The following is a 27,182-nucleotide window of genomic DNA, read 5'->3' as shown; positions in this document are numbered from 1 at the left end:
TAGTAAGGGTTCATTTGCTTTTATTGTGTGATGGTGTAGTCTTTGGAATGGCTTGCCATGCACATTCTTGGAAGATGTACAATAATTTTATGGAAGTTTATAAGTTTATTTTGTATGCAGGTTATAGTCCCTGAAGAAATGTGCCTTTGCCTGAACAGGAAGTATATCAGAGTGGAATGATGGCATTCCCTACCTGGATTTTCAGTGTATTCAAGGGTATTCTGTAAGAGAAAGTGTTCGCAACTACTTGCCTCTCAACTGTCCAGATTTTCCCAAAGTGTCCAGATTTTTCCCTTTTATTTTTGGCCTTTTCCTTGTAAAATTTGTGTTTTTTCTGGCAAATCATCGAGGACTGAAATCACTAAATAATGACATGCATTTGACTGTCAGACTTCAAATCCTTCAGAAAATGCATGGTAATAAAAAGTCAGTAGAGAACTAGATTTGTAAGTTTAGAAGAGTAACATTTAAAATTTGTCTCTATTTTGGGGTATTTCTCCCCCAATTATTTCAGGCTTTGTCCAGATTTCTTGTGCTAAAAGGTTGAGAGGTATGAGCACCTAAATTTGTTGGTTTGAAATTACTTGACAGACAAGAAGGATTAAGAAGGTGGTGATAAGATGCCCATCCTGAGCATATTCCATGTAGGCCATAGGGTACAACATTTTAAGGGGACAGCATTTTGTCTACGTCAAGGATATGGTCTTCTAAGACATTAATGAAATAAAATGTCAGAATGGCCACATGTGAGTCTGCAAAGGAGGTAACTGCATTGAGAGTAATAAATTGTTGCTGTATTACTAGATTAGCTTTTAGTATGGGTAGTGTAGGAGATGGGGCTTAGTTGTCCTGCATTATTCAATCAAGTGATTAATCTAATGTGAGAGGTGGACAGTGGTCTCACCTTCGATAACCACATCGCCACAACAGTCAGGAAATCCTTCTGTGTGGCACACCTCATCACTAAGGGCTTTTCATCCAGAAAAAAGGAGGTCATTGTCCCACTGTACTCATCCCTCATTAGACCCATTATAGAATGCAACACCCCGTTTGGTATGTACCTCTCAAGACATCTGCAACAACTGGAAAGTCCGCAGAAGTACCTCACTAAAAGAATCACAGGCCTAAAGCAGATGCCCTACGCTGACCACCTTAAAAAACTCCAGCTATACACTGTTGCATATCGCCTACTCAGAGGCGATCTCTGCTTAACATACAAGGCCATGTCAAACCCAGAGCTGTTGGCCATGCTACACTTAAAGAAATTCCAATCCCTCAGAGCCACACGCTCCAGGGATCTAAACCTTGTCATCACAATAAACAAAACATGCTGGAAGGGGATAGTTTCCTGACCCAGAGACTCCCCAGACTCTGAAATAGACTGCCCATGCACGTCAAACAGAGTGCCTCTTTGGCCCTCTTCAAAAGGAACCTTGATGATTGGATGGGAGAAAGGAAATTCACCCTGGGGATCCCGCCAGTCGCCCTGCTAGGCAGGGGTCCAGGGAAGTAAATAGTGTGGGAAGAAATAGCTAGGGAATTGTTATGGCTAGGCTTGTATAGGCCCTAGCGCCGATAGCCTAGTACCAACCTATGAACCTACCAACATATGAAATCATGAATATGCAATTACTGTGGTTTGTATTAAGGCATCAAGACTGTGGTACTCAGAGAATTGTTCTGTCCAAAGGTGCAGTTATTATCTCAGGGAGGAGTTCTTACCCAGATGTACGGCAGCGGTGGAATTAGAGTGTGTGTGTGTGTGTGTGTGTGTGTGTGTATATATATATATATATATATATATATATATATATATATATATATATATATATATATATATATATATATGTGTGCATACAGCAGGGATGTGAGAGACAGATGGGTAAAATGATTTTTGGATGCAGCTGTTGAATCTTTTAAGTGATAGTTCTCTTCTGTGATCACGCACATGAATGTTAATGACATAAAAGTTGCATTTCTGTCAAAATAAGTGGGTGTGCTTCATGTAATTACACAAAATTGGGTATTAACAAGTAAACTTAAGATGCCGTGATCCTAGTATTTATAAAGCAGTGTGCAGAATACTGTTAACATTCCATTTTCTTGAAGAAAAAGAATTCAATTTTCCTGTTTAAATTTTCATCATATAACAAAAGGTAATATTGATGGCCAGGGTAGTAACATAGCAACTTGGTGTACATATCAAAAAAGAAAATCTGGCTAAAACCTTGAATGTCACTTGTCACATTTTCAAACAGTAACCCAATACCAAGTAGTGTATGCCACACAGCTTGAGTGGGTGGGGGGTGGAGAAGATGTACAATTCTAAATTTATAGTTGCGTCCCTGACAACACAGAGTGGTGGTAGAAACAAGTGGGACTTGTCAGCAGTCCATGCCAGGCCCACTCCTCATTGTTTATTGCTAACATCACAAGATGCTAGATGGGAAAAGCAGATTTTTTAGGCCAGCATCACATTAGATACATTAGCTGCTGACTTTGTGGCATAAAATAATGAATGCCTTGACTGTGACCAAGATATCCCAGGTCTGATTGGTGATTCAAGTGCTAAGGAGTGATGAAGTGATAAGGAAAAGCTTTATTGCTTTTGCTGTGTCTGTAGTCTGTGGTAGAAACCAAAGATTGAAGAAGGTGTTTGGTTTCTAGTTGAAGGATGGGACTTTGGGGTAAATGTCATTTCACAGAAGTGTGTGACAAGACTGACTGCTACCCAATTGCTTCTACCCCCGCCCCCACCTCCTCCCTCGGCTGTGTCAGGCTTGCGCACAGAATAGTTAGGCTTAAGAATAAAACCCCTCTTGCAGTTTCCTGTATGATTTCTGTGCTACAGCTGTGTTCTTGCTCCATAAGCAGAAAGAGGTGGGTATACAAAAGCTGCAGTGGTGATCCAACAACAGTAACAGGGAAGGACAGAAAGATACATAAAAAATTATATGCATTTTGTGGGGAAAAACATGGGTTCTGTTGGCAGAAAACAAAGGAAGAACATCATCTTTAACAAAAATGTACTACAGACTGTACTTTTTAATTTTATTTATTTATTTTATTTTTGCAAAGTAGAATAAGGAACCAATACTGAATATTGATATTCTGATTTTGGAAAGAAGGAATTAAGTTTGAAGTTGACTTGTTTGTGACTGACATGAAACTGCTTGACTGCATCCACTGTTTAGAGGTGGTATGCAGATTCTGTATGTAGTCTTTGATTTTCCCTTGTGTAGTGATGATATGGACCTGAAGTGAAGTTTCTGTATGATTTTGCAAAGGGAGTGGTACATGGCTGTATACTTATGGATAGCAAATACTGTTGAATTCGTATCAGTGAGTAGTAAATTCAGTTTATTGAACCCTTTATTTATCAACCTAGCGGTTGCTCAGCACTACCAACAAAATCTGAAACCTCATGGCTCCAGAAAGGAACCCAAAGTGTCAGCTACAGTGGCTGTTGGGTACTGCAGTGGCATGAATTTGTGGCAGTGAAGTAAGTTGACAGCAGAAATAGTTTAGCATGGACAAAAGGAAAGGAAGTCAAGAAACTAAGAAATAATTTAAATGAGACATTTTACATCCACGCTTAGATTTTACTATAGATCTTATCTGAACCACATCATCATCTGTTTATTTGTTTGATCTGTCATCCACAGCCATTGCTTTAGTTCTCATGATAGCAGTCCACTATCCCTGATAATAGCATGTGGAATATTCCTGTTCATGTACATTGCCAAGTCTGGTTGCGTTTACAGTCTGATATTGTTTCATTTTTCAAAAATACTTTTCTGGCCTGGTAAAGGGTAGCATAAATGTTACAGAGGAGAAGCTGTATTGTCAGGGGGGCTTAGAGCCTCATAGTGCATGACCTAGTCAGATAAAGAAATGCCTAAATGTACTTAATATCAGCTTCTTTTGAGCAGTAAGCATGCACACCTCTTCCAGAAGAGAAGCAGTGCAGAAGTGTAATGTTTATTCATGAAGTGAGAGAATGAAAGATAAATAGGGTGTACAGACAAAGCTGCAACAGATTTATGGTTTTATTAGCTAATGCAATTTACATAATTTCTCTTCTTTTCTCATTACAGCAGCAAAGAGTTTACTTAACAAGAAAACGGATGGTGTGAAGGTAGGTGTCCATAATATTTTTGCTGCATATTGATGAAGCCTTTACCCAGGACTTTGATTTCTTGGCCTTTCATAAAATAAAAGGTGTCTTATGATGTCAACATGATAGGATGCCTCCAAAATGGACTTTGCCGCAACTCTGTGATTTGCATACCATTGTGGTGCATATCAAAAAAGCCTAGCATGGGCAATTTGTTCATCTCTCTTGTGTGTAGAATTGAAAAATCTAGTGCCCAGGAAGCTTGTTATAATTCTAAAGATGCTTTTAACAGTTTAAATGTTTTATCTTTATTCTCTCCACAGGCATATTGGGTAAGAATGGCATAATTTTTATTTAGCTAGACAGTTTTAGTACAAAGGAGATGACACGGACGCTATAATGATTTGATGTTGTCTTTTAATGTTGATTTTTTACTTTTGTTACTGCAAAGTCCAACAGAGTAAAAACATGACTGATTCACCCTTACACTGTGTAGAGCTCCAAGTATGGCACGTTAATAACTTTTGATTCTTGTTTTCAGCACTTCAGACTATGCAAGAGGTCATAAGCAGCCTTGCGCTGCACAAAAATCAGAATTGGTATTGTGCTGACCATTGTAACAATTAAAAAAGATTGCACAAGAACATTGTTCTAAGTATATGTGCTGTTTAGTAGCAGTCTTGCCTGCGTGTGTTCTGAATGCTGTATGTTATTATGTATCCCAAAAATGTGATTTCATTTACTTCTGATTGTTATGATTTGTGCAAAGAAATCGGTCTACAATATTCTACTCTAAAGAATAGCTGAAGTCCTAACTATGTTACAGAATATTAGACATTATGTTCATGGCCGCAGAAATGTGCTATTTCACTGGGCAGCATCTAATTTACAAGAACAGTAATTGTTGTGGTCATTAATGTAGCTAGCACCTCCTTTACCATCCTCTTGTAGATATCTGCTCTATCTATGAAGTTTATCAGACATTGGCTGTAATTATTATTATTATTATTATTATTATTATTATTATTATTTTGTTAAGGAGTCTGCAGCTGCTGTGTTGACATACTATGTGGAACTGTCAGCAGTGTTTTCACTGGTGCCCTGAGCTACCATCCTGAAGGCCTTTATTCTAGCCAGGACATAGGTAGTCTGTTTTATCCCATGCTCTTTATTACCATATAGGTCTTTATGACTTTGCTGTATAACTTTATAATTTTTACTCACTTAGCAGTAGGGTTCAGATGGTACCTGACATTCAAAATTCACAAACTGTCCTACTTGAACAAATTCCTGGCACATACTCTCACAGCTTCTTTCATTGTGTTACACTAGAACTAATTTAAATTGTGTTAAATTACACACTGTTTTATCATCCTTGTACAAGTACCGTCTCACACCATGATGTTCCTTTTGCTTGGCAGCAGATATGTCAGTGAAACTGAGTTGGCTTGTTGGGGCCACTATTTGACATAATGTCTTTAGTTAGATTCTTATTAGTCACATGTAGCAGTTGCAGATCTTTAAGATCACAGAACTTCTGGAATAAGGATATTTTCCTCTTGCCGCTGCCATGGTTGAGCAGTCTCAGAGTCGGTATATTTAGAGAAATGAGGGGGGTGCAGGACTGCACCTTTCTTTGTCTTACTGCTTGAAGTCAGTATTTGTCAGGGTTGGTTTACTTTTTAGATGTTTCATGGTATGATTACAGTTACTTCAATTCATTACTATGAATCCATTTAGTAGAATCTCATTACCTTGCTGTGCATTCTAGTTGAGTCATTAAAGGGTTGCTGTTCAATGCTTATATGCCTAGATTGGGAGATTTAAGTAGAATAAATGTACACTGATCATTCCATACCAGGATCAATGAGATGTCCTTCCATTTCACTGTTACAGTATTCTTAACATGAGGGATCCCCTGCCAAGGGCGATCCAGCGTCTGGCCAATATAACAAAGATTTAGGTTGTTATCAATACATTGTACGTCAGACGTATGCTCCCCACGCAAGGCATAGGGCATAAAGGTGATGTCTGAATGTAGCATCCTCAGAACATCTTTGCCACCAGTCCAAATACCATCTTCGATCATCGGTCTAATCACCCAAGTCATTGCTGGTTACCTAATCTTTCAGATAAGTGCCTCGTTAGGTTTTTTTGACTTATCCATTTTCACTTTTAGCATTTGTGTTGTTGTGGGGGTTTGTGTCATCCAGAAAGGGCACATGCCAGTGTGGGAGACAAATTCTCCATAAAGACCATCACGAGCAGTGCTTGTGTTGTTTAGGAGCTTCTCATGACAATACGTCCTGCACTGTTTGATAGGCTTTTGTTCCAAAGACCTTACATAGACAAAACATATTTCTTCTGCTCCCAAAACCCTTCAAAGTGAATGGCAGAATTTTAAACAGGGGTTTGTTCAATGCCCTCATGGTCTTGTAGCCTCATCAGGGGGTCTCCATCCTGGCTCCTCCTTGGTCTTCTTCCCCCTCAAAAGGCTTAGGGACCAGGATTCTGAAGAAGAAGAAGAGGAGGATTCTGATGAGGAATCCCTGGCCTATTCTACCCAGATTCCTTCCCCTTCAGATTATGGTTCTGAAGAAGATGAGCCTGCTAGTCCTGAATCTCCTTTTGAGGAGATTTCCTTTGGGGATACCATTGCTAGGATGACTGAATGGGATTATGCCCAAGTGTCTGAAGTGGAGAGGAGATATTATGAGCTCCTTCAAATGGAATCTCCTAGACTCTCTGCTATTCCTTCTGTTTTGGCTGCTTTATTAAATGCCTTTTCTTCTACATTTCAGGCCCCAGACTCTCAGTACCCTGCTCCTAATAAAATGGGTAGGTTTTATAAAGTGCCTGATGACTGTATATTCCTTTATAAGTGTCCATCTGTTGACCCTTCGGTGGTTTCTTTGGCATCTGACAAGCCTTCTACCAAATTTCTTCCTTCTGACAAAGACAGCAGGACTGTGGAAAGGCTGGGTAAAAAGGTTTATACTTCAGCCACCCTAGCCTTTCCGGCTGTTAATTATCAGCCTTGTATGTTTTGGCTTTCCCTTCTCAGGCTTATCAGGTTATTTCTGACCTTCCTGATTCTGAGGGTAAGACTTCTGTCTTGTCTCTGTTAAGGGCTTCTTCCCAGGTAGCTCGCCATTCCATTAAATGTAGTTATGATGCAGGAAGTGTTTCTTCTAGGGCTGCTGCTTCTGGCTCTGTGTTGAGATATTCCTGTCTCACCTACAACCTCTGCCTGATGATATTAAGGTTAAATTGAGGGATGCTCCTCTGGACAATAAATGTTTCTTTGTTGCTGGTGCAGCTGATTTATTCAAGTCAATGCAAGAGAAAGGCAAGGAGTTACAGGATCTAAAACATATTTTTGTTTCACCAGTGTCCAAGTTCCAGAAAAAGTATCCCAATACACCGGTTTTTCTTAGAAGGCAGAGTTGCCCTCCTCCTAAAAGCAGGAAGGGTGATAGGAGAGTTCCCCCTGCTAAGTCTACACAGACCCCTCCTGCTCAGAAGCCTTCCATTCCTGATAAACCAGGTGCTCTCTGACTACCTGATTCTTCCCAGCCACATTCCCCTCTCACATTTTCTTTCTTTGTGTCTTCCTACCTGGTTAAGCATAACCCAGGATTTCTGGGTTCTTTCCATCATTCACCAAGGATATTTTATGGTTTGGAAATCTCTTCCCCCATTCATGGGCATTCCTCAGCCACCTCAAGACCAGCTGAGGTATTTTCCAGAGGTGCATAGAGGTATTTGATTCAGGGAACTAATCAAGAGGTTCCAGCTGCTCAAAGGTGGAAAGGGTCTCATTGCAGAATGTTTTTGGTCTCCAGGAAAGAGGGCCCTTGGAGACCATTCTGGATCGTTCTCACCTAAATACTTTTCTGAAGGTTCCTTCCTTTCGAATGCTATCCCTTCAGACTTTGTTCCCTCTTCTGCTTCCACAGGCCTTTATGGTTTCTCTGGATCTCAAGGATGCTTACCTCCATATCCCTATTCATCCCTTTTCAGGAAGTTTTTATGTTTCTCTGTTGCTTCCTGGCATTTTCAGTTCTCTGCTTTGCCCTTTGGTCTCTCTACTGCCCCAGAAGTATTCAACAAATGGCTAGTTGCAGGCTTAAAGACATTCAGGTCTTTCCTTATTTAGATGACCTGCTTATTCAAGTCTCTTCTCCAGAGATTATTTTACAGCAATTTCAGTGGGTCATCACTCTTTTGCAACGCCTGGAGTTCACTGTAAATTTTCAAAAGTCCTTCCTGCCCTGGGATCCTGTTTTTTTTCTGGGATGTAGGGTCCAGATTGTTCCTCTGCTAGCATCCCTGCCCCCTCACAAGGCTTTGACTCTGATTTCCTTTTTTCAGTCCCTTCTTTCTCTGGCCTTGATTTCAGCCAGGGAATTTCTAAGGGCTGTAGGATTCATGGCATCCACCATCCCTATGCTTCCCTTCACCAGATTGCATGTGAGCTTCAGTGGTATCTGAAGTCAATTTAGTTGCAGCATGCTCATCCTCTAGAGTTTGCAGTCCCACTTCTTCCATGTGTCAAGTTGGAATTTCAGTGGTGGATTCATCATATGATCTTGAATCCAGGCATTACATTTCAACCCCCACTCCGTCTCAGGAGGTGTTTACAGACACCTCACATGGGAGGTGCAAGGTCTCCTCAGCAGCAGAAGGAGCACATTAGTATCAAAGAGATGAGAGCTTTTCTGTTGGCCCTCACAGCTTTCCATCCTGTTGTTTTCTCCAGGGCCCCTAAAGATCTTTACAGACAACACCACTGTGACATGGTATGTCAACAAAGATGGGGGGACAAGGTCCTATCTGTTTTTCAGATTGGCACTCCAGGTTTGGGAGTTAGTGATTCAGTATCAGGTCACATTTCAGACACTGCACATTCCTTCAAGTCAGAATTCTGTTGCAGATTCCCTGAGCAGGCCCATAATGCAATCTCATGAGTGGATGCTTCATAGCAATGTGTTTCTGGACATTATCTACCAGTAGGGTATTCCTAAAGTAATTCTCTTTGCCTCCCTTCTGAACAGACATTTCCTCAGTTTTGTGCCAGGACTCCATATCCTCTGGCCTGGAAGCCCTATCTTTTTCATGGAAGGGGATGTTTGTTTATGCCTTCTATCCCCTTCTTGTTATTCCAAAAGGCCTGCGCAAGATAAAGCAGGATGCTCCCAAAATCTTGCTGGTGACCCCCCTTTGGCCCAGACAACACTGGCTCCCTCCTCTTCTACACTTAGCTAAGGGCATTCATCACAAGTTACCTCACAGGGTGGATCATCTCACAAAAGGCAAGGGATCAATCATCCATCCCCACCTGTCCACACTTCAACTGACACTGTGGGTGATAGGATTTTGATTCCCTATAGATACCTTTTTTTCTGAGCATGTGCTTCAGGTTCTGCAGGAGGCCAGGAAACCCACTACTAGGAAATCCTATTTGTCCAAATGGAAGGGGTTTTCTGTTTGGTGTCTTTCTCATAACCTGGACCCCCTTGCTGTGGATTTTCCTTTGGTTCTTTCTTATTTGTCTGAATTGCTCAGTGCTGGGTTGGCATATTCTTCTGTTAAAGCCTACCTCAGCTATTTTTGCTTGTCTGCCCTTTACTTCTCCTTTGGCCTTTAGGTTCAAGGCCAAACAGTTGCTTAAAGGCGGTGTTCATATTAGACCTCCCCAGAAACCTGTTCCTCCTTCCTGGAATCTTAATTTTGTTTTGAAGAAATTGACTCGGGCTCCTTTTGAGCCTGAAACTTTATCTTCCTTGCAGCTTTATTCTTGGAAGACTTTTCTTTTATTGGCCCTTACTTCTGCCATACAGGTGGCCTAGCTTCAAGCCCTTATGGCTGTTCCTCCTTTTTTTGTTTTTCATAAGGACAGTGCATTTCTCTGTACCAATCCTCCTTTTTTATGCCTAAGGTGGTAAATGAGTTGTCTCTTAATCAGTTTTATTCATTTGCCCACTTCTTTCCCTTCTCCGCAGTCAGCTAGTGAGAAGGGTGTTTGTTGCACACTTTGGATGTACACAGACAGCTCAGATTTTATTTTGACAAAACTAAAGATTTTAGAAAATCTGATAAGCTTTTTGTTGCTTTTCATCCTTGATGATTAGGTTTGGCAGTTTCCAAGTAGACCATTTTCTCTTGGATTTCTTCTTCTTATCATGGTAAGAGCCTTCCTTCTGTGGTTAAGGCTCTCACTCTACTAGGGCTGTGGCTTCTTTTGCTGCTTTTTTCAAGGGATTGGATTTTAATTCTATCCTTGAGGCAGCTACCTGGTCTTGGTTGCATACCTTTACCAAGCATTACAAGTTGGCTGTCTTATCCAGGGCTAGAGCTCGATTTGATAGTGCCATTCTTCATGGGTTCTAGAAGGCTCCATTGCCCCTTCCTCCTGCTTGTCTTTTCCTGAGCTGTTGCACTCTCCCTCATGTTAAGAATACTGCAACAGTGAAATGGAAGGACATAGTACAGTTGTGTAAAATCTTATCATAAAAGTAGATGTCCTCTTCAAATAAAAGTAGATGTCCTGTAGATGTCCTCTTCAAATAAAAGTAGATGTCCTCTTCACTGTCACAGTATTCGCTCCCTCCCTCCTCCCTCTAGTCTTTTGTCCCTCTGGAAAGGCTTTGGTATACTGGCCAGACATCTGGCCGCCCTTGGCAGGGGATCCCTCATGTTAAGAATACTGCAAAAGTGAAGAGAAGGACATCTACTTTTGCAGTAAGATTTTATACAGCTGTACTTTATTTGCATTACCTCAGAAAATTAAAAACTGGATTTCAAAGGAAAACAGAAACACTTTTAATTGCAAATGCATCTTCCTGCAGAGACAGTATGTGTTGTTCTGCCAAGTGCCAGTTTGATAGGCATCCATGCTATTCTATACTTCGATAACTGAACAAAATACATATCCTTAGTTGTTCTTGAAACTCAGATGTGGATAAATCAGAATTTGTATATATTCTTGGAAAGTAATATTAATTGGTACTGCAACCTGGTTCTGTAGGAACCTGGTAATTACTGAATCCTGTCTACCTTATATGTGTATTTACACAAGTGACTTTCAGGTCAAGAAATGTGGAAGAAGTATTCCTGTCCAAGCTGAATAAAGTCTTTTGTTTGACCAGGAGAACAGATCAGGTTAAGGAGAAGAGGCTCTTCTTAAGAGGGTTGTATGAAGGGCTTTGAAGTTGTGTGTTGCAGCATGTTGCTAAACAATGAAGTTTATTGGTTGTGGCATTGGCTGTAAACTATGTGCAGCAGTACTGAGATGAGATGCAAAGTTATATCAACATCAGTTGCTGATGTTACACTGACCCGAGTGTCTGATATGAACTGCATTCTGTCCATCTGGTTTTGTTTGGTGTTGTCTTAAGTAACACTTTTGAATGCTGCAAGTACATGGCAACAGTAGCTTTTGAAGTTTGTCAAAGTGAAGTTACAGATATGGCTGTGTTGATGGGAAAGGGCTGACTTATATGTCGGTAAATTGGTACTAGCTTTATTGCATGATGACCTTAAAAATTAGTAGCAGTGAGGTGCTTGTGTCATACAGACACTTTGTTGTCACCGCAGTGCATACCAGTGCAGTCCCATTCTTAGTGACATCATCAGTGTTTTGAGTCTCTACCACAGATGAAAAAATTTGTTTAGAAAAGGGTAACAAAACTGAATTAGGTTGGCAGAATAAGTTCTGAAGGATCTTACTATATGGGTACCCTTTAAGACTAGCTTGTAACAGTAATATAGGAAAGACTTTGCATACAGCATGAGATAAACAAAGTGTCAGATAATGTTCCCCTTAATGAGTAAGGAAATGTAAGCACTTGCGAAATGTGAGTATGAGTTTTTAAATGGTTGCTTAGGACCCAGGACAACCTGCCACCACACCGGAAGTAGGAAATTATACTTGGCCTGTTGAGTCAGATAATTTAGGATGCCTCCACTGCAGTCGCTCTTCCTCTGTGAAAGTATATCCATAACAAAGTATCTTATCCATTCTGGGTAGTAAAAACAATAGACTAATAATGTTTTTGCTAATGAGTTTGTAATTTATTTACTGTTTCTCAGACTCTCTTCAGCCATGACTTGACTTGAAGGCACTGAATTGCACTTGTACAAAAATATTGAACGATAAATGAGAAACAGAACAAGCAGTAATCAAATCATTTACAAAAGATGTGTTCACATGTATAGCACAAATATTTGAATGTCACATGTTTAATAGGGAAAAAAAAGACTATTACATTAAGAACAGCATATATATATTTATTGAGTGTATGGAGTGTTACAGATCAGATGCTATTAGACACTAGTTTAGACGCCCTTAATTCCCTAATTTATTTAAGAAGCATACAAGGCTTTTAGTCTGGATAGCAGATATGTTGTAATGCTTGCATGGAGTGATGTTCAAGTAGAAAAGCTGATATTTGTTCTATGCCCCCCTTCCAAATTTACTTGGTCTAAAGTCTTTTAAGCAAAAGCTGAGTATTTATTTAATTCCATAGAACAGAATATTGGAGGGAAATTGGTGGTCTGACTGAGGGTGCTTCAGAAATGGTCGCTCAATAGGTTCTTCTGCTCCTCCAGTCACCACTTGACATTAATCTTTGAAGACTCCACCAACCTGTTGCTTCTGCTGTAGAGTGTTGAAGCTTTAACTATGGTTCAAACAAACCAGGATTGGCTAATGACCAAAGAGCCGGTAGAGCCATTCAGGGTTATGCAATAAGATTGCGTACCCAATGCTAATTCACATAGCCTGAGGAGAGGAGCTAGTCACAGTCCCACTGCAGGAGCAAGCACTATGAGTTAGACCTCTGATGTCTGTTTTATGTACAGAAGAAGATTTGGGTATATGAGCTTGACAAGTAGAGCACATCACACTGCAGTTAGGTACTCCAGATGTGCAGAGTTGTGTGCCTTAGTTGGTCCATGCATAGCAGGCGTTTAATTTATCTGTTAGACAGTGTTAGAACTGTTGAAAAAAAATCTCACTCTCACAGGATGATGGCCTTCATCCACAGCTGGCACTTTCCTTTGGGAGGAAACAGTTGGTTAGCAGGAAATGGAGAATCTCAGTGGCCCTGAAAGTAGTTAGAAAGGAAAAAACTTGGAAGTTCCCAAGATGGGGGATGTCTATGAATTCTTTAATGATGCAGAACATTGCTTAGCGGACAAGATACATGTGCCCCCTCAGCCTACCACTTCTGCACTATGTTTGCTGCTGTTGTGCTTCACAGTGCACTAAGTGTCCATATGACCATCAAATTATAAGCCTTGACCTATGCTGTTATTATTTTAATCATCTCAGGGAGGAACATCAAGACTACTGCAAGTACAGATGGTTCAGGTTTATTCTTTGGAGGTGCCAAAGGAGATCCCAATCCTATCAAATTTACTAGTTCTTACCAAAACAAGATAGCGGCATTCTAGAGCTTCTTCTTTGGGGACTGTTGATGAGGTCCTCAGTGTAGTAACAAGCATAGATTTAGTACATTATTACAAAAGCACTCAGAGGCCATGCTGAGATCTAGCCCACCACAAGAGGTAATTCCAGAGTTAAACTGACCCTTTTGGTTCCTCATGCCGTGAGCTTTTCATTGGCTCAAACCGTCAGAAATCCTTTGCTTTAGTGTAGAACGGAGGACTTAGATCTATATTTGCATCTCTCACCTAGTGGGGACATACCCTAGGGTTTTTTGTTGCCTGTGAAGGAGTCTTAAACATCGAGCAGGTATTGCAAGACAGTTTACTCTTCAGCCACATTGGGACTTCAGGCTCTCATCTGTTCATTTCAAGTATTGTAGTCTCAGTTGTAGTTCCCAGTTAGTGAGGAAGGGTCTATGAAAGCTTGCAGCTATCATGATTCTTGTCTAGGACTCATCCTGATTCTGGTCTGGACTCTAGTGGGTGTGTATCCAAGTTTAGCCCAGCTCTGAGAACTATCTTAAGAAACCAATGGATACTGGTTGTGGTCACTGTTAGTTATTTGGAGACACTTATTCATTCTCCCCACACACAGCTTAACTGGTGGTGCACATACTAGCATGGACCTGTTGGGGCATAGCCGGACTCTGGTGCTGTTCGGGATTGTAAAGGAATCACATTTTTGGAGCAGAATAAGTTCTGTTACTCCTACCTCTTCCTAGTCCCAAAAGAGATGGATGAATTTGAGGATATTTTGAACCTTGGGCACCTTTAAGCAGCACATCTGATAGGTGCTAATTTGGATGATCACCCTGCAGGGTCTCATGCCTTTGCATCCATAATGTACCCGGATGGTGTAAACAGGCATGATGGGAATGTTTTCACATATCAGCATTTGATATCAATGCAGGAGATACCTTCATTTTCCCTTGGAGTGGCGTCACTTTAGTACAAGATGTTTCATTTTGGAACATTTTTCAATATCCAAAGCCATTATAATGTGTTTTCAATAGCAACTGAAGTCTTGAAAGAAAATATCTTCATGTGTTCAGTAGGTATGGTATCATGCACTCATTTCTTCTCCTTTCAACATGTGAAGTGAAGTCTGTCAATCTCATTCAGGGACTCCATGGGAATGCCTCTGCAGTAGGTACTCCCTTTGTTGCAGTCCATGAGGGTCATCATAAAATAGGCAAAGTCCCCTTTGACTCATGTTCAGAGGATTGCCTTTATAGATGTGGCACTGGCCAGTGCATAGTGTGAGACAGTCATGCATTTGGAGAAGGTACAGGAGGTTGTGGCTTTGGCCAGTCAGGTGAGAATGCAATGCAGGGTCCAGGCTCAGATTTTGCTGACCCTTCTTACCTTGATGGGTACTGTGATCTTTATGCTTATCTTTATTCTCTTACTAGCCTCAGTAAGAAGCTGAGAGCCCTCATAAAATCCTCCAAAGATTCCAAAGACAACTACAAGGCATTCTATAGTTATGTCAAGATGCTCATATATGCTCTGAGCTACAACAGAATGGCATTAAATATACTGATCACAAGGATATTGCCAATATTCTCAGATCGATTTAGTGCCAACTTCACCCCCCCTCTCACCCCATAAAGGGCCCATCTCAATACCAAAAGATTGCCAAATTCCGGTAATCACGGCCACACAGGTAGAAACTGCACTCTCCAAAGCTAAGGATACAGCATCCATGGGACCAGATGACATCCCGGGCTGTGTACTACATGCACTACAAAATGAACTGGCACCTCACCTAAGTGTCCTGTTTAATCATAGCCTCACCTCAGTCTTTGTGCCCACTGAGTGGCGCACAGCTACAGTTATCCCACTCCACAAGGGGGAATCCATCTTGGATCCCGGGAACTACTGTCCCATCAGTCTGATGAGCCTGATCTGCAAGGGCATGGAACGCATTATCATGGAACTTATATACAAAGACATTGGCAACCTTCAAACACTGGACCCCACCCAGTTTGGGTTCATGAAGGGCTGATATTGTCTCCTGAACCTGATTGACTTCTTCAAATCAGTCTCCAGAGCTTTGGACAAGGGTAAGGCAGTCCACACAGCCTATCTGGACCTCGCCAAGGCCTTTGACACCATCCCCCACTCTGGAATCATAGATAAACTTACTAAGTTGGACATAAATCCCTTCGTCACTCGATGGGTTGCCAACTGGCTTACTGACAGAACCCAGATTGTAAAAGTAGCCAACTCCAAATCCAGTTCCAGATAAATGGAGTACCTCAGGGTTTAGTCCTGGGACTGCTCTTGTTTAGCATCTACTTCTCTGAAGTACAGGCCAACACTAAGGGACTCTGGCTAACAAAGTTCGCAGATGACTGCAAACGGGGAGCCATTATTGAAACCCCAAATGATGTGGATATTCTACAAATGGTCCTTACAGAAACAGATGCTTGGTGCCAGAGCCATGAGCTCAAGCTTAATGCCAAGAAATGTATAGCTGTCCCCTTTGGGAAAAACCATGTACCCATGAATTACCACATAGGTGGCAGTATACTAAACACCGAAAGTGTGATGAGAGACTTAAGGACACAGGTGGACAGTGGTCTCACCTTCGATAACCACATCGCCACAACAGTCAGGAAATCCTTCTATGTGGCACACCTCATCACTAAGGGCTTTTCATCTAGAAAAAAGGAGGTAATTGTCCCACTGTACTTATCCCTCATTAGACCCATTATAGAGTACAACGCCCCATTTGGTATGTACCTCACATGACATCTGCAACAGCTGGAAAGGCCGCAGAAATACCTCACTAAAAGAATCACAGGCCTAAAGCAGATTCCCTATGCTGACCATCTAAATAAAAACACCAGCTATACTCTGTGGCATATCGTCTACTCAGAGGCAATCTCTGCTTAACATGCAAGGCCATGTCAATCCCTGAGCTGTTGGACATGCTCCACTTAAAGAAATCCCAATCCCTCAGAGCCACACGCTCCAGGGATCCAAACCTTGTCATCACAATGAACAAAACATGCTGGAGGGATAGGTTTCTGACCCAGAGACTCTCTATACTCTGGAATAGACTGCCCATTCATGTCAAGCAGAGCGCTTCCTTGGCCCTCTTCAGAAGGAACCTTGACGATTGGATGGGAGATAGGAAATTCACCCCGAGGATCACGTCAGTTGCCCTGCTAGACAGGGGTCCAGGGAAGTAAATATTGTGGGAAGAAATATCCAGGGAATTGTTATGGCTAGGCGTGTATAGGCCCTAGGGCCAATAGCCTAGTACCAACCTATGAACCTATGTTGTTTGTGTGCATGTGTATGCTGCTGTTATAATTGATTGAGAGACATTCAGTGGCCACAGAGCCACAGTACAGTCCCAGATCATCTTCTGGTTCCAGATATCTGATGAATGGCCTTGGTGAGGTGGACAGCCACACACAGTCCTTTTGGTAGTTTTCACCTTCATGTCTAAACTAGTCACAGATTCTCTAAATGGGTGCCTCATTCATGAGCTGTGGAGCTCACCATGTCTCCTATACAGTGTAAGGCATGTAGTTCCACACTAAAGACATTGCTTTAGTAAGGTTCCTACACATTATCTGTTCGGAGCTAAGATTTGTATTTCTGGCCATGGAGGGCTTGGAGCCAAAACTGCTTCTAAGTCATCTACTTATCTAGTCAAACAGCCAGTTTATTGTTTAGCACCTTAACTAGTAATGGAGTATGAAATCATAATTCCTGTGCAATGAGATGGTGCTCTTTTGGTAGTCAGCAATGTTCAGGAGCATCATTCTCTGGAGTCTTGCATCCATAGGAAGGGGAAGAACTTGTCAGGTTCTTAGAGGTACACCTTCAGCATCTCCTTGTTCTGTGAATTTTGAAGGCTTTGTCTTCTCATGCTTTTACAGACCTGGGACGCTACAGAGACTGACTTATTCTGCACATGGGAGAGTGCATTTCTCCACTCTTCTACATGGTGTAGCGGGACATAGTGGTGGATGCATTCTCAACTCTTTGGCACTTGAGATTCTTAAATGCATTCCCATAAGTTCTGCTTATTTCACATCTCATTGTGTCCTTCAGAAAACAACCCCTCCTGATCCTGGTTATGGATGCCGTGCATTGCTGGTATAATAGCTAGCTTCCTCTTAGTCTGGTTCTTGAAGTAGCCCCCAAAGTCCTGTCAAATTTATAAGCTGAGGTCTCAGAGAATACTGATTTAGTGGAATGGCGCTCTCTCTACTGCTGCATTTTATTAGCTTGCAGATTTTTGATGTGGGCCTCCATTATTCCACAGCCAAAATGCATTTCCCAACTATTTCTAATCATTGTGACTTTATAGAAGGCAGAATTGTGGTCCGTCACTGATGGTCAAACACTTCCTTAAAAGAATGCCACATTTTCATCCTTTTAGAGCCTGTTTCCTACATGGGATTTCAGGTTCATGGTTGTGAGGCTTTCCTGTCCATTATTTGAGTTTGAAGTTATTTTCTTAGAAATTCTGTTGCACACGGGCCTCATCTCTGTGCACAGGATGTTTGAGCTTCTAGGCGTGTGCTGGCAATCCTGTTTGATCTTTCAAAAAGGGTTGCCTGGCCATCAGGATAAACATCCACATCTGAAGATGGTTTTAGAATTACCTTTGAACCATGTAGTTTGGCTCACAATTTTTTCGCAAAGGAAGAAACAATCAGAGAAACAGACCCTTCATTCACTCTATGGATGTCTTGTCAAATGCTTGTTTATTACCTGAAAGTAGTGTACACTTTCAGGAGGACAGAACCACTTCAACTCCTATGCACTTTTCAGGTGAATCGCCGGATGCATTGTGTTTTGCCATTAAGTAACAAAACAGATGTTGGCTAATGCTGTTATTAAAGCCCAGAACACACCACTAGAGGAACAACTGCCTTCAGTGCATACTTCAAAAGTGCTGCCACTGCAGTCATCTGAGCTGCAGCAGGTTTTAACTGCATTGTTTAACTGAACATTATTGTATCAATCTCTAATCTGAGTCACTGATAAATTGCTACAACATATTTCAGCTAGATAACCTCTGTGCTTTTGACTTTCTCTTGCTTCTTTAATCGTGGTGGTTACAGCTTGGGGCTCAACTGAAACAAACACCCCAACCAAGGAAAACCCTCAATGTTAGATGCAACAGATGTGTTCTTACTGTATCAATCTATTGATGAAAAGATTCATATGAATCCTCATTATAAGATAGAACAGAGATGTGTTACTGTGTCATTAGATCTATGAGAGGCCACTCAGTGGATTAGGGATACCCTTCCTCTTCTTCACTGAAGATGTTTTGCTTTTCCACCATTCTTCCTGTGGGAGTCCTGTGCAAGTCAGACAGATGAAAACTTTTATGTTAATTGTTAGCATTGTAGGAATCTAATGCTCATTGCTTGCAGGAAGGTGACTGCTAGTGTTAATGGCTAAACTGGCAGATTTTGATAATATGTTGACTTATACAGCTTACACATTATATCACAGTGTGTATTGGAACAGAAATATTGACCTCCTGGACATGGAATGTTACAATTTTCGTAAGTGGAATTACTGAAGAATGAACCCTGATAAGTAATCAGCTGGCAAAGTTATCTCATAGTCCACTTACACAATAAGGGAATGTTTTATTTACTTGTATTTGTCTTTTTTTCCCAAAATCACAAACTTCTGAATAATTGCATGCCACATCAGCTCAATGCCTGCCACAGATGAAGACTCAGTATACCTGGACCTGTGGGGTAGGTGAAATCTTCCTGCATCAGTGCTCGGCCCATGCATATTAAATTACAGTGGCCACTTAATGTGGTACCAGGACCAACTTTAGAGGTAGCAACATGAGTTGATTCAGAGCCTTCTCAACTCCATAGTCAAAACCTATCCTCTCAGCAGCCCAGATGATTGTATGTAGACTGAAATGCAGTCACTGAATTATGTGTTCACTATAGCCAGTACACAGGCCAGAACAGTAGATTATGTGGAGATGATTTGGTGAGGGTATAATTATAGGTGCTAGGTTTTCTAGCTGAATTATAGCAAGCATTCTAGAATTATGCTTCCAATTGCCTGTTTACAAATAGGTTAGTGTAGTTCTCATTCATCTCAAGACAGGAGGGCAGGAATTTGGCATGTATCCATCATCTTTATATGAGCAAGAATCTGTTGACACCTTTTACCAAGTCTAGTGTGGAAAAAAAAGCAAAGCGGCTGCTGTCCTGCCACGTGTAAGGGAATCTAATCTTTGCCAGAGACAAGGTCATTACGATTTTTCACCTTATGGGAGTCTGTGAGTTATCGCAGGTCCCAACTGATTCTCTTTCAAGTGTTAGACATTGCAGTATGTGTTTAGACTCTTGCATCCTCTGGGATCCTTTTATTAGTGGTTATCTTGTTGGCATTCCTTGCATATTTACTAATGTTCTGCAGTCTTGCCTCACAGCTGACTTAGCTTCTTTGCAAGCATAATTAGTATTGTGAATTACTGACTGCTTGAAAGAAGATGGGCAGTTTTTGGGTGACTCCAGAATCTTTGTAGTGGTTGCTATTTCGCTCCAACATCAGTGCTCTTCCTTACCACAAATGCATCTATACAGGGATGGACACTATTCTGGGGGATTCTTTAGTTTAGAGTAAGTAGATACCACCTAGTCCTGTCCTGATATTAATATTCTAGAGATACTGGTAAATTGAAATATCCTTGAGGCATTCTCCAAACATGTCCACCAACAAGCAGTACAGTTCTTGATGGAGAACTGCACAGTAATGTTCAACAGGTAGGAGCAAACAGAATCTTGGACCCTGTTATGCCTAACCATCTGAGTATGGAACTGGGCCACCAAAAGAATGTTATCACTTTCAAACCAGACATAGGTGTGCCTTCTGAAATGTGACCACATGTAACCCAAGTAAAACAGTAATATCATAAATATCTAATTTTAAGGCATTTTTACATTTAAGATCAGAAATAGTAGTGAGCAGTAAAGGTTGAATAATTTACATGTTAGCAGTTATTAAATTCAAATGGGCACTCCTGCATAATTTAACTGGAGTTTCACAGTAACTGTTCTGATGAACTTGTGGTGCTACCTAATGAAGCTCTATTTAAAACTGAGGGACATAAGCCTGTAAATAATTATAAAGATGTCTGTGAAAAAGCACAGACTGCCAGCAACAGGAATACTGCTCCTAACAAAAATATGATTTCTGACATTCATGCTGGTAAAGAAAATACAAGTGCTATGCCTGTCAGCAATGTGGTTTCTAAACAACATGCTGAGAATGAAAATGTACCAAATAAATATGACAAAGTAACTGATAGAGTAGTGGAATCAGCCTGTTGTCTTTGTGCCACTTCCACTTTATCAAATGTACAGCATTGTTGGATAGGAAGGAACTGAAGGGGCCCCCTAGATTATGGGAGCATCATCATATGTCTGTAGAAATAAATGATAAGAGAAAGGTGGAAGAAATATGTATTCATCGAGAAAGGAAGGTGTATCTTAAAACAAGTATAGAAGTTCAAACTTGGTCAGGTAAAGTAGAACATCCTGTAGCACTGGTACCTGTTTAACACATGATCATAACTGGCCAAGACTTCCCTTGGTTCCAGGCACTGTGAAAATTTTAGGAGGAGGGTGCACAGTTGGATATCTGGAGCCAAAATGTACCACTAGTAAACATGGGGGAGGGAGTCAGCAGCAGGCTGACACACTGTTAGATATACAGAGTCCTAATAAAGATTGAGGGAAACGTGCAGAAACATCAAAAGAACTAGAAAGTGGCCTTGTCAGGAAGTGATAGAAGAACCTATGCACTATCAGAAACCTTCTAGTAAACCTTTTCAGAGTTGCATTAGTCTGGCAGTCAGTGAAGAGGATTAACACTGTGAACTGTTAATGAGCTGCTTCCTGTAATAAGGGTTACAAGAATTGCTTCCTTCCACCTTCATTTACCCATGTGACTCTCAGCAAGTCACTTAACCATACAATGCAAGTCACTTAACCATGCAGTGCAAGTCACTTAACCATGCAATGCAAGTCACTTAATGCAAGTCATTTAACCATGCAGTGCAAGTCACTTAACAATGCAAGTCACTTAACCATGCATTGCAAGTCACTTAACCATGCATTGCAAGTCACTTAACCATGCAATGCAAGTCACTTAACCATGCAGTGCAAGTCACTTAACCATGCAGTGCAAGTCACTTAACCATGCAGTGCAAGTCACTTAACCATGCAATGCAAGTCACTTAACCATGCAATGCAAGTCACTTAACCATGCAATGCAAGTCACTTAACCATAGAATGCTCGTGGGTTGCCAGTGAAAAGGGACACTTATGGCTGGTGGAATTACCTGGATAACAAATGTATTAAATATGAAAGATGTCCACAGAGAAATGAAAGAGGAGATACCTAGTGCATGATACTGAACAGTCAGAAGAGTCCAGCCATTAAACTATTGAAGGATGTCTGTGCTGAGACAGAGAGGAAGATGTCCATAACAATAAACCAACGAAGAGAAGAAAGGGAACCAGAACAGAGTCTTAGTTTTCCCTCTGTAATGTCAAAAGAGAGGGCTAGTAAGAAATAAGACTCTCAGAAGAAGAAGAAAGATGTACTGAGGTAAAAGTAAAGGAATTGTCAAAAGCAAAAGGAAATCACTTATACGTGTTGTCTTTGGTAGAGGAAGAAACATGATGAGAACAAACACCTGTACCCATATTTATAGATAGTCTATATCTTCTAAGTAAACATCTGCATCCATATTTATAGATGAAGAGGAAATGCCCTCTTATACCTTCCACTTCATGTCAGTGTAGCCACTAAATTGTCCCTGACTTAGCAGATTTGCATATAAGCAATTGCAATTTTAACAAAGTACAGTAAAAGGATGGTACATTAAGCAGGACCAGAGAAAGTGTGCCAGAGCAGAAGAATAAATGTGTTGTACAACTCCAGTGGTGTAGAAAGGTAAAGCCCTATGCCCCAGCTGACCCAAATTTGATTAGTGGATCAGGAGACTGATGGAGCTGCAGGGAGGGATGGACATAACCATCCCATGGGTTGGTGGGCTGGTCCATAGACACCTGTGACTGTCATTGGTGGAGGCTGGGGACATCACAAGATGGATGCACCTACAAGAGGGGTTTAAGGGTGGCGATATAATTGTGGAGGTGGGATTATATACCTCACATCTCGACTGCATGCCCACCCCCCTGGGCTAAACCATAGATCTGCAATTGGGGGGTTAAAAATGGTAGGCCATAAAAGGTAACTCCCCCCAGACAGATGCAATCCCAGTAATGCCTTATTCCTTGACCAGCCACACCATTATACCAGATTACATCCTGGTGGGAAGGGGGGGTCAGTCACTGGTAGACGTGGTGCAGACACCGGTATCAAGGTACCTGTCTGTAAAAAAAAAAAATGATGGACAGAGGAGAGGAAGCAAAAAAGGAACAACAAAAAAAAATAAACTTGCTTAGGTTGGTTCCTCCACATAGCCATATTTTGATGTTGAAGAAAGACTTGCTGTAAACGGCAAACAAACAAGAACTTTGGGCCATAGTGCTCCATTTACATCCAATGTAACACACCAGTTTTGCCAGTGCTTTTAAATAGAACAGTTATGCACTATGATGCACCACCTTCAAAGTAATGGGTTAATAGAATGCTTTAATGAACTCTGAAGTTTGTTCTAAAGAAGGCCATGGATCAGAATGGTACTGACTGGGGTCATTTCCTTCTGTTCCTCCGTTTTGCTAGAAGACAACTGGCCTAAACTTCAACTGGATTCATTCTTCTTGAGTTACTATATGGAAGAAATCCCCAAAGCTTACCTGACATAGCACAAGAGACTTGAGAGGAAGGAAAAAAAAATTAAAAGCATGAAAGATCATTTCATAGATTTTCAAGATAGCTGTCAGCATAACAAGTTGTAACTTAAGGAGTATATATAGAAAAGGTATAAGAGCTGCAACAGGATATTTAATAAAATGTCAAGAGTTAAAAATAACAGCCTAGTGTTAGTATTCATTCTCTTTGCTGAAAATAAGATCTTGTCAAGATCGTAGGGGCTGTTTGAGGTGGCAGAAGAAGTTGATGAAGTGAGCTACAAAAGAAGGCAAACTGGAAAGAGAAATTCTATTCATACGTTTTAAATAAATATGTAAAAGACATGTAGGGAAGCCTGGGAGCTGACATAGTTACCAGTAATATGGTATCTGGGAATTCTCTCCCTGCTGTTTGACCATTATCTAAGTACCAGAGGAAAGAAGTAAGGATTTTTGACAGAGAATTTTTTATTTTCTGAGCTACCGGGTAGAGTCTATTTAATATAGCTTAATACTGTAACTGTGCCAGTGGAGAAAATGAACATAAAACCACATAGCATACCAGAGTCTCAAAGAATAACAATGTCAAGAGGTAAAAAAAAAATGGTTCCGTTAGAAATTATTGAGGAATCCCAAAATGAACAATTGTCTTGGTCTGTAAGCCAGGTAGCTCCATATGATTTTGTAGTGATCTCTAAAAAATGAATGCTATATCCAAATTTCACTCTTATCCAAAGGCCAGAAAGAATGAGTTTTTAAAAAGCAAAGCAAAGATTTGAACCACCCTAGATTTAATGAAGAGGCACATGCAGATTTCCCCTGCTCTTTAAGCCAAGGAGAGTACACCGGAGTTCTTTTTTGTTGTACTTCCTTACCCTTTGGACTTTGCAGAGCTCCTGCTGTTGTACAAAGGCTCATGGATAAAATTGTGAAACCTTACACTCGCTTAGCTTAGCATCATACATTGTTAACATGTACTAATTTATTCAGAAGAATGGGAGAAACACTTGTCCAAGGTGCGAGCCATACTGGACTGTATAAAACAGGACTTGGAGTTAAAGCTGCCAAGAGTAAATTCTACCTGAGAAGTGCAAGATAATTAAGATATTTGATTGGAGAGGAGAGTAGTAAGACACGAACAGAAAAAAATAGTCAAAAACTGGTCCATCCACAGTACCAAACTACAAGTGAAATACTTCTAAGGACTGTCACCCTACTGTAAAATAATCGTACCCAACTCTGTTATCATAGCCTGTCTTCTGACTGACCTTACAAAAAGTAAGGTACCTATCTAAGTAAGGTGTGCTATAGAAACAGATGTTTAGAGCCAGTCTTAGTTGCCCTGACTTGACTAAATCATCTGTGATACCAATGCACCTGAAGCAGGTTGGGAGCTGTGCTATTTGAGGAAGCAGAGCCTGAGGAACACCCAGCCTGCCAAGTTAAAAAGATGTTAAGTATGGATCTGGTGAGATATTGTGCAATAGAATAAGAATGTCTGTTATGTCATTACTAACTTCTTTACAGTGTCATACATAATAGTCGCTTTCTAACTGCCTTCCCCACCATGCGATACTTTTAAATAAGCCTCCTCCACACTGTCACGTCTGGAGTCTTACTACTCTTGTATTCTCTCACATCATACAATACTCTTGCTAAACAAACCATCATACTATAACACCTTCCCTTTTGTCTACCACCATTACCATTAAAGTTCATGACCTGCATGCTCTGTACTCTCCAGATGTAGCAATAATAACCAAAATATGACTAAAACCCAGCAATGACAACAATGAGATATCAATTCCTGAATATAATATTTTGCATAAAGACAGATTAACAGAGAAAGGCTGGGGAGTAGCAATCCTTTTCAAAGATCACCTAATACTTGACCACTTAGATATAGCCACCCCTGACTTTGATAATTCTGAACTTTTATTTGCAAAGTTAAACGTTAACCCCCAAAAGCACATTAACATCATAGGAGGTTATAATCCACCAACAAAATATCCCAATATTGGAAAATTTACTTCATTGGATCACCACATCCCTACCACAAGAAACAATCCTGCTATTTGAATTCAGTATTGGTTGGCTTAACTGCTCCTCACAAAATCTGACAAATCACATAAACCTCCATGGGTTCATCCAATTTATCACATCCCCTACTAGGACTGACAAGTCTTCTAAACGAGTCAGTTCTTGACTGGATTTTGGTGAGCAATCCTTCCCTATCCTCTCAAATAAGCTGTCTTCTTGATAGCTTAAGTGACCATCATCCAGCCTTTCTTCTTTGAACATGCACTGTCTAATTCATCGGGACCACCTATCACCTAATCAAACACAAAAAAAAAACTTCAACCCAAACAGCTTCATCTCTGCACTAAAGAGTTGCAACTGGGATTCACTAAAAGAGCTACCACTAGAGAATACAGTAAGCACCTTCAACACTACCTTGCTAGACATACTGAACTATCATGCACCACCTAAAACTGTCAGAATTAAATCCAATTACACACCCTGGCTAACTAAAAAATGTAGATCCTTACTAAAGGCTAGGGAAAAGACATGAGACCAACTTCACAAAAATAAAACTCAATTAGCAAGACAGAAATACCTTAAGCTATGTAACAAAGTAAAAAAATTAGGGAGATCAGATAAAATCAACTACTACCATAACATTCAGAATAAACATACAAAACATCCTCAAATTCTGGGTGGCAATAACATACTTCATCCTGGCAAATCAACTATCCCTAACCCTACAAAAACTAACAATACTGACAATATATCAACCTAATTCAATAACCACTTTACAGAAACTATTCAAGCCCTGGCAAACTCTAAAGAAAACATCAGCAACCCTACATTCCCCCCCCCCTCAATTCAGCACCACATCCCAGAATAATAACCTATACTTTAGCATACACCTAGTAGCTGTAAAATGCATAAAAGAATACTTCAGAAACTAAAACCAACCACACTAGCCACAGGTAATCTCCCAGCTGACTTTCTAAAAATTGTTGTGGAAGCCATAGCCTATCCAGTAGCCAATCAACAGGTCAGTATCCAAGAACCATGTACCTAGTATTTGGAAAACCTCCCACATGCTGCCACTGCACAAAGGAGGTAATTCCACAGAATTTACAAATTATCCCCCTATCGCCATCCTAACTCCCTTTTCCAAAATACTAGAAAGAGCTGTGCATACTCAACTAATGAACCACCGTCTCACACACAAACTACTATCACACACCCAACATGGCTTCCATCTGTTTTATAGCACCACTAACGCACAAATGTCCTTTACTAATATTTTTAACGAGCACAGAAACAACGGACAGTATGTATCTACCATATTCTTAGACCTTTCCAAAGCCTTTGATATGGTGGATCACAATAAACTTAGCATTCTCTTCACCCTAAATCTTAGCAACTCTAGCATTACCATGGTTCCAGAGCTACCTAGTGGGGCGGTTAGAAGCCATACAGTGGTAAAATCAACTCTCCCCTCTTTCTCACAGTTCTTTTAGGGGCTCCACAAGGCTCCATCCTTGGACCTCTACTTTTCTCTATATTCACCAACCAGCTCAGCACTTCCACACCTAATGCATCTGTAGTTAAATACGCAGACAACTCTACACTAATATGTGCAGCTCCCTCACTACAAGACCTCTGCACCTTTCCCCAAGATTCCTTCCTATCTGTCGAAACATGGCTCAGTAACGCCCAACTTATTTTGAATCCCAATAAAACTTAACTTTTTCTCTTTA

At 40.8% G+C, this 27,182-nt stretch overlaps 1 protein-coding gene across 19 annotated transcripts in view; it reads left to right on the top strand.

Moving 5' to 3' along the window:
- LOC122789306 (calcium/calmodulin-dependent protein kinase type II subunit gamma) overlaps positions 1 to 27,182 on the top strand; it is a 2,351,533-nt gene that overhangs the window by 1,993,939 nt on the left and 330,412 nt on the right. For all 19 annotated transcript variants that reach the window (XM_044056632.1, XM_044056627.1, XM_044056637.1 and 16 more), the window contains one exon: positions 4,098 to 4,138. In XM_044056632.1, coding sequence (XP_043912567.1) covers positions 4,098 to 4,138 — 41 coding nt within the window. The remainder of the gene's footprint in view (positions 1 to 4,097; positions 4,139 to 27,182) is intronic.

The sequence above is a fragment of the Protopterus annectens genome, chromosome 14.part0 (genome assembly GCF_019279795.1).
Source record: "Protopterus annectens isolate FY-2018-M chromosome 14.part0, PAN1.0, whole genome shotgun sequence".
Taxonomy (NCBI): domain Eukaryota; kingdom Metazoa; phylum Chordata; order Ceratodontiformes; family Protopteridae; genus Protopterus; species Protopterus annectens.
Note: the sequence above shows the minus strand (reverse complement) of the source record. Positions and strands in the feature narration are given on the sequence as shown.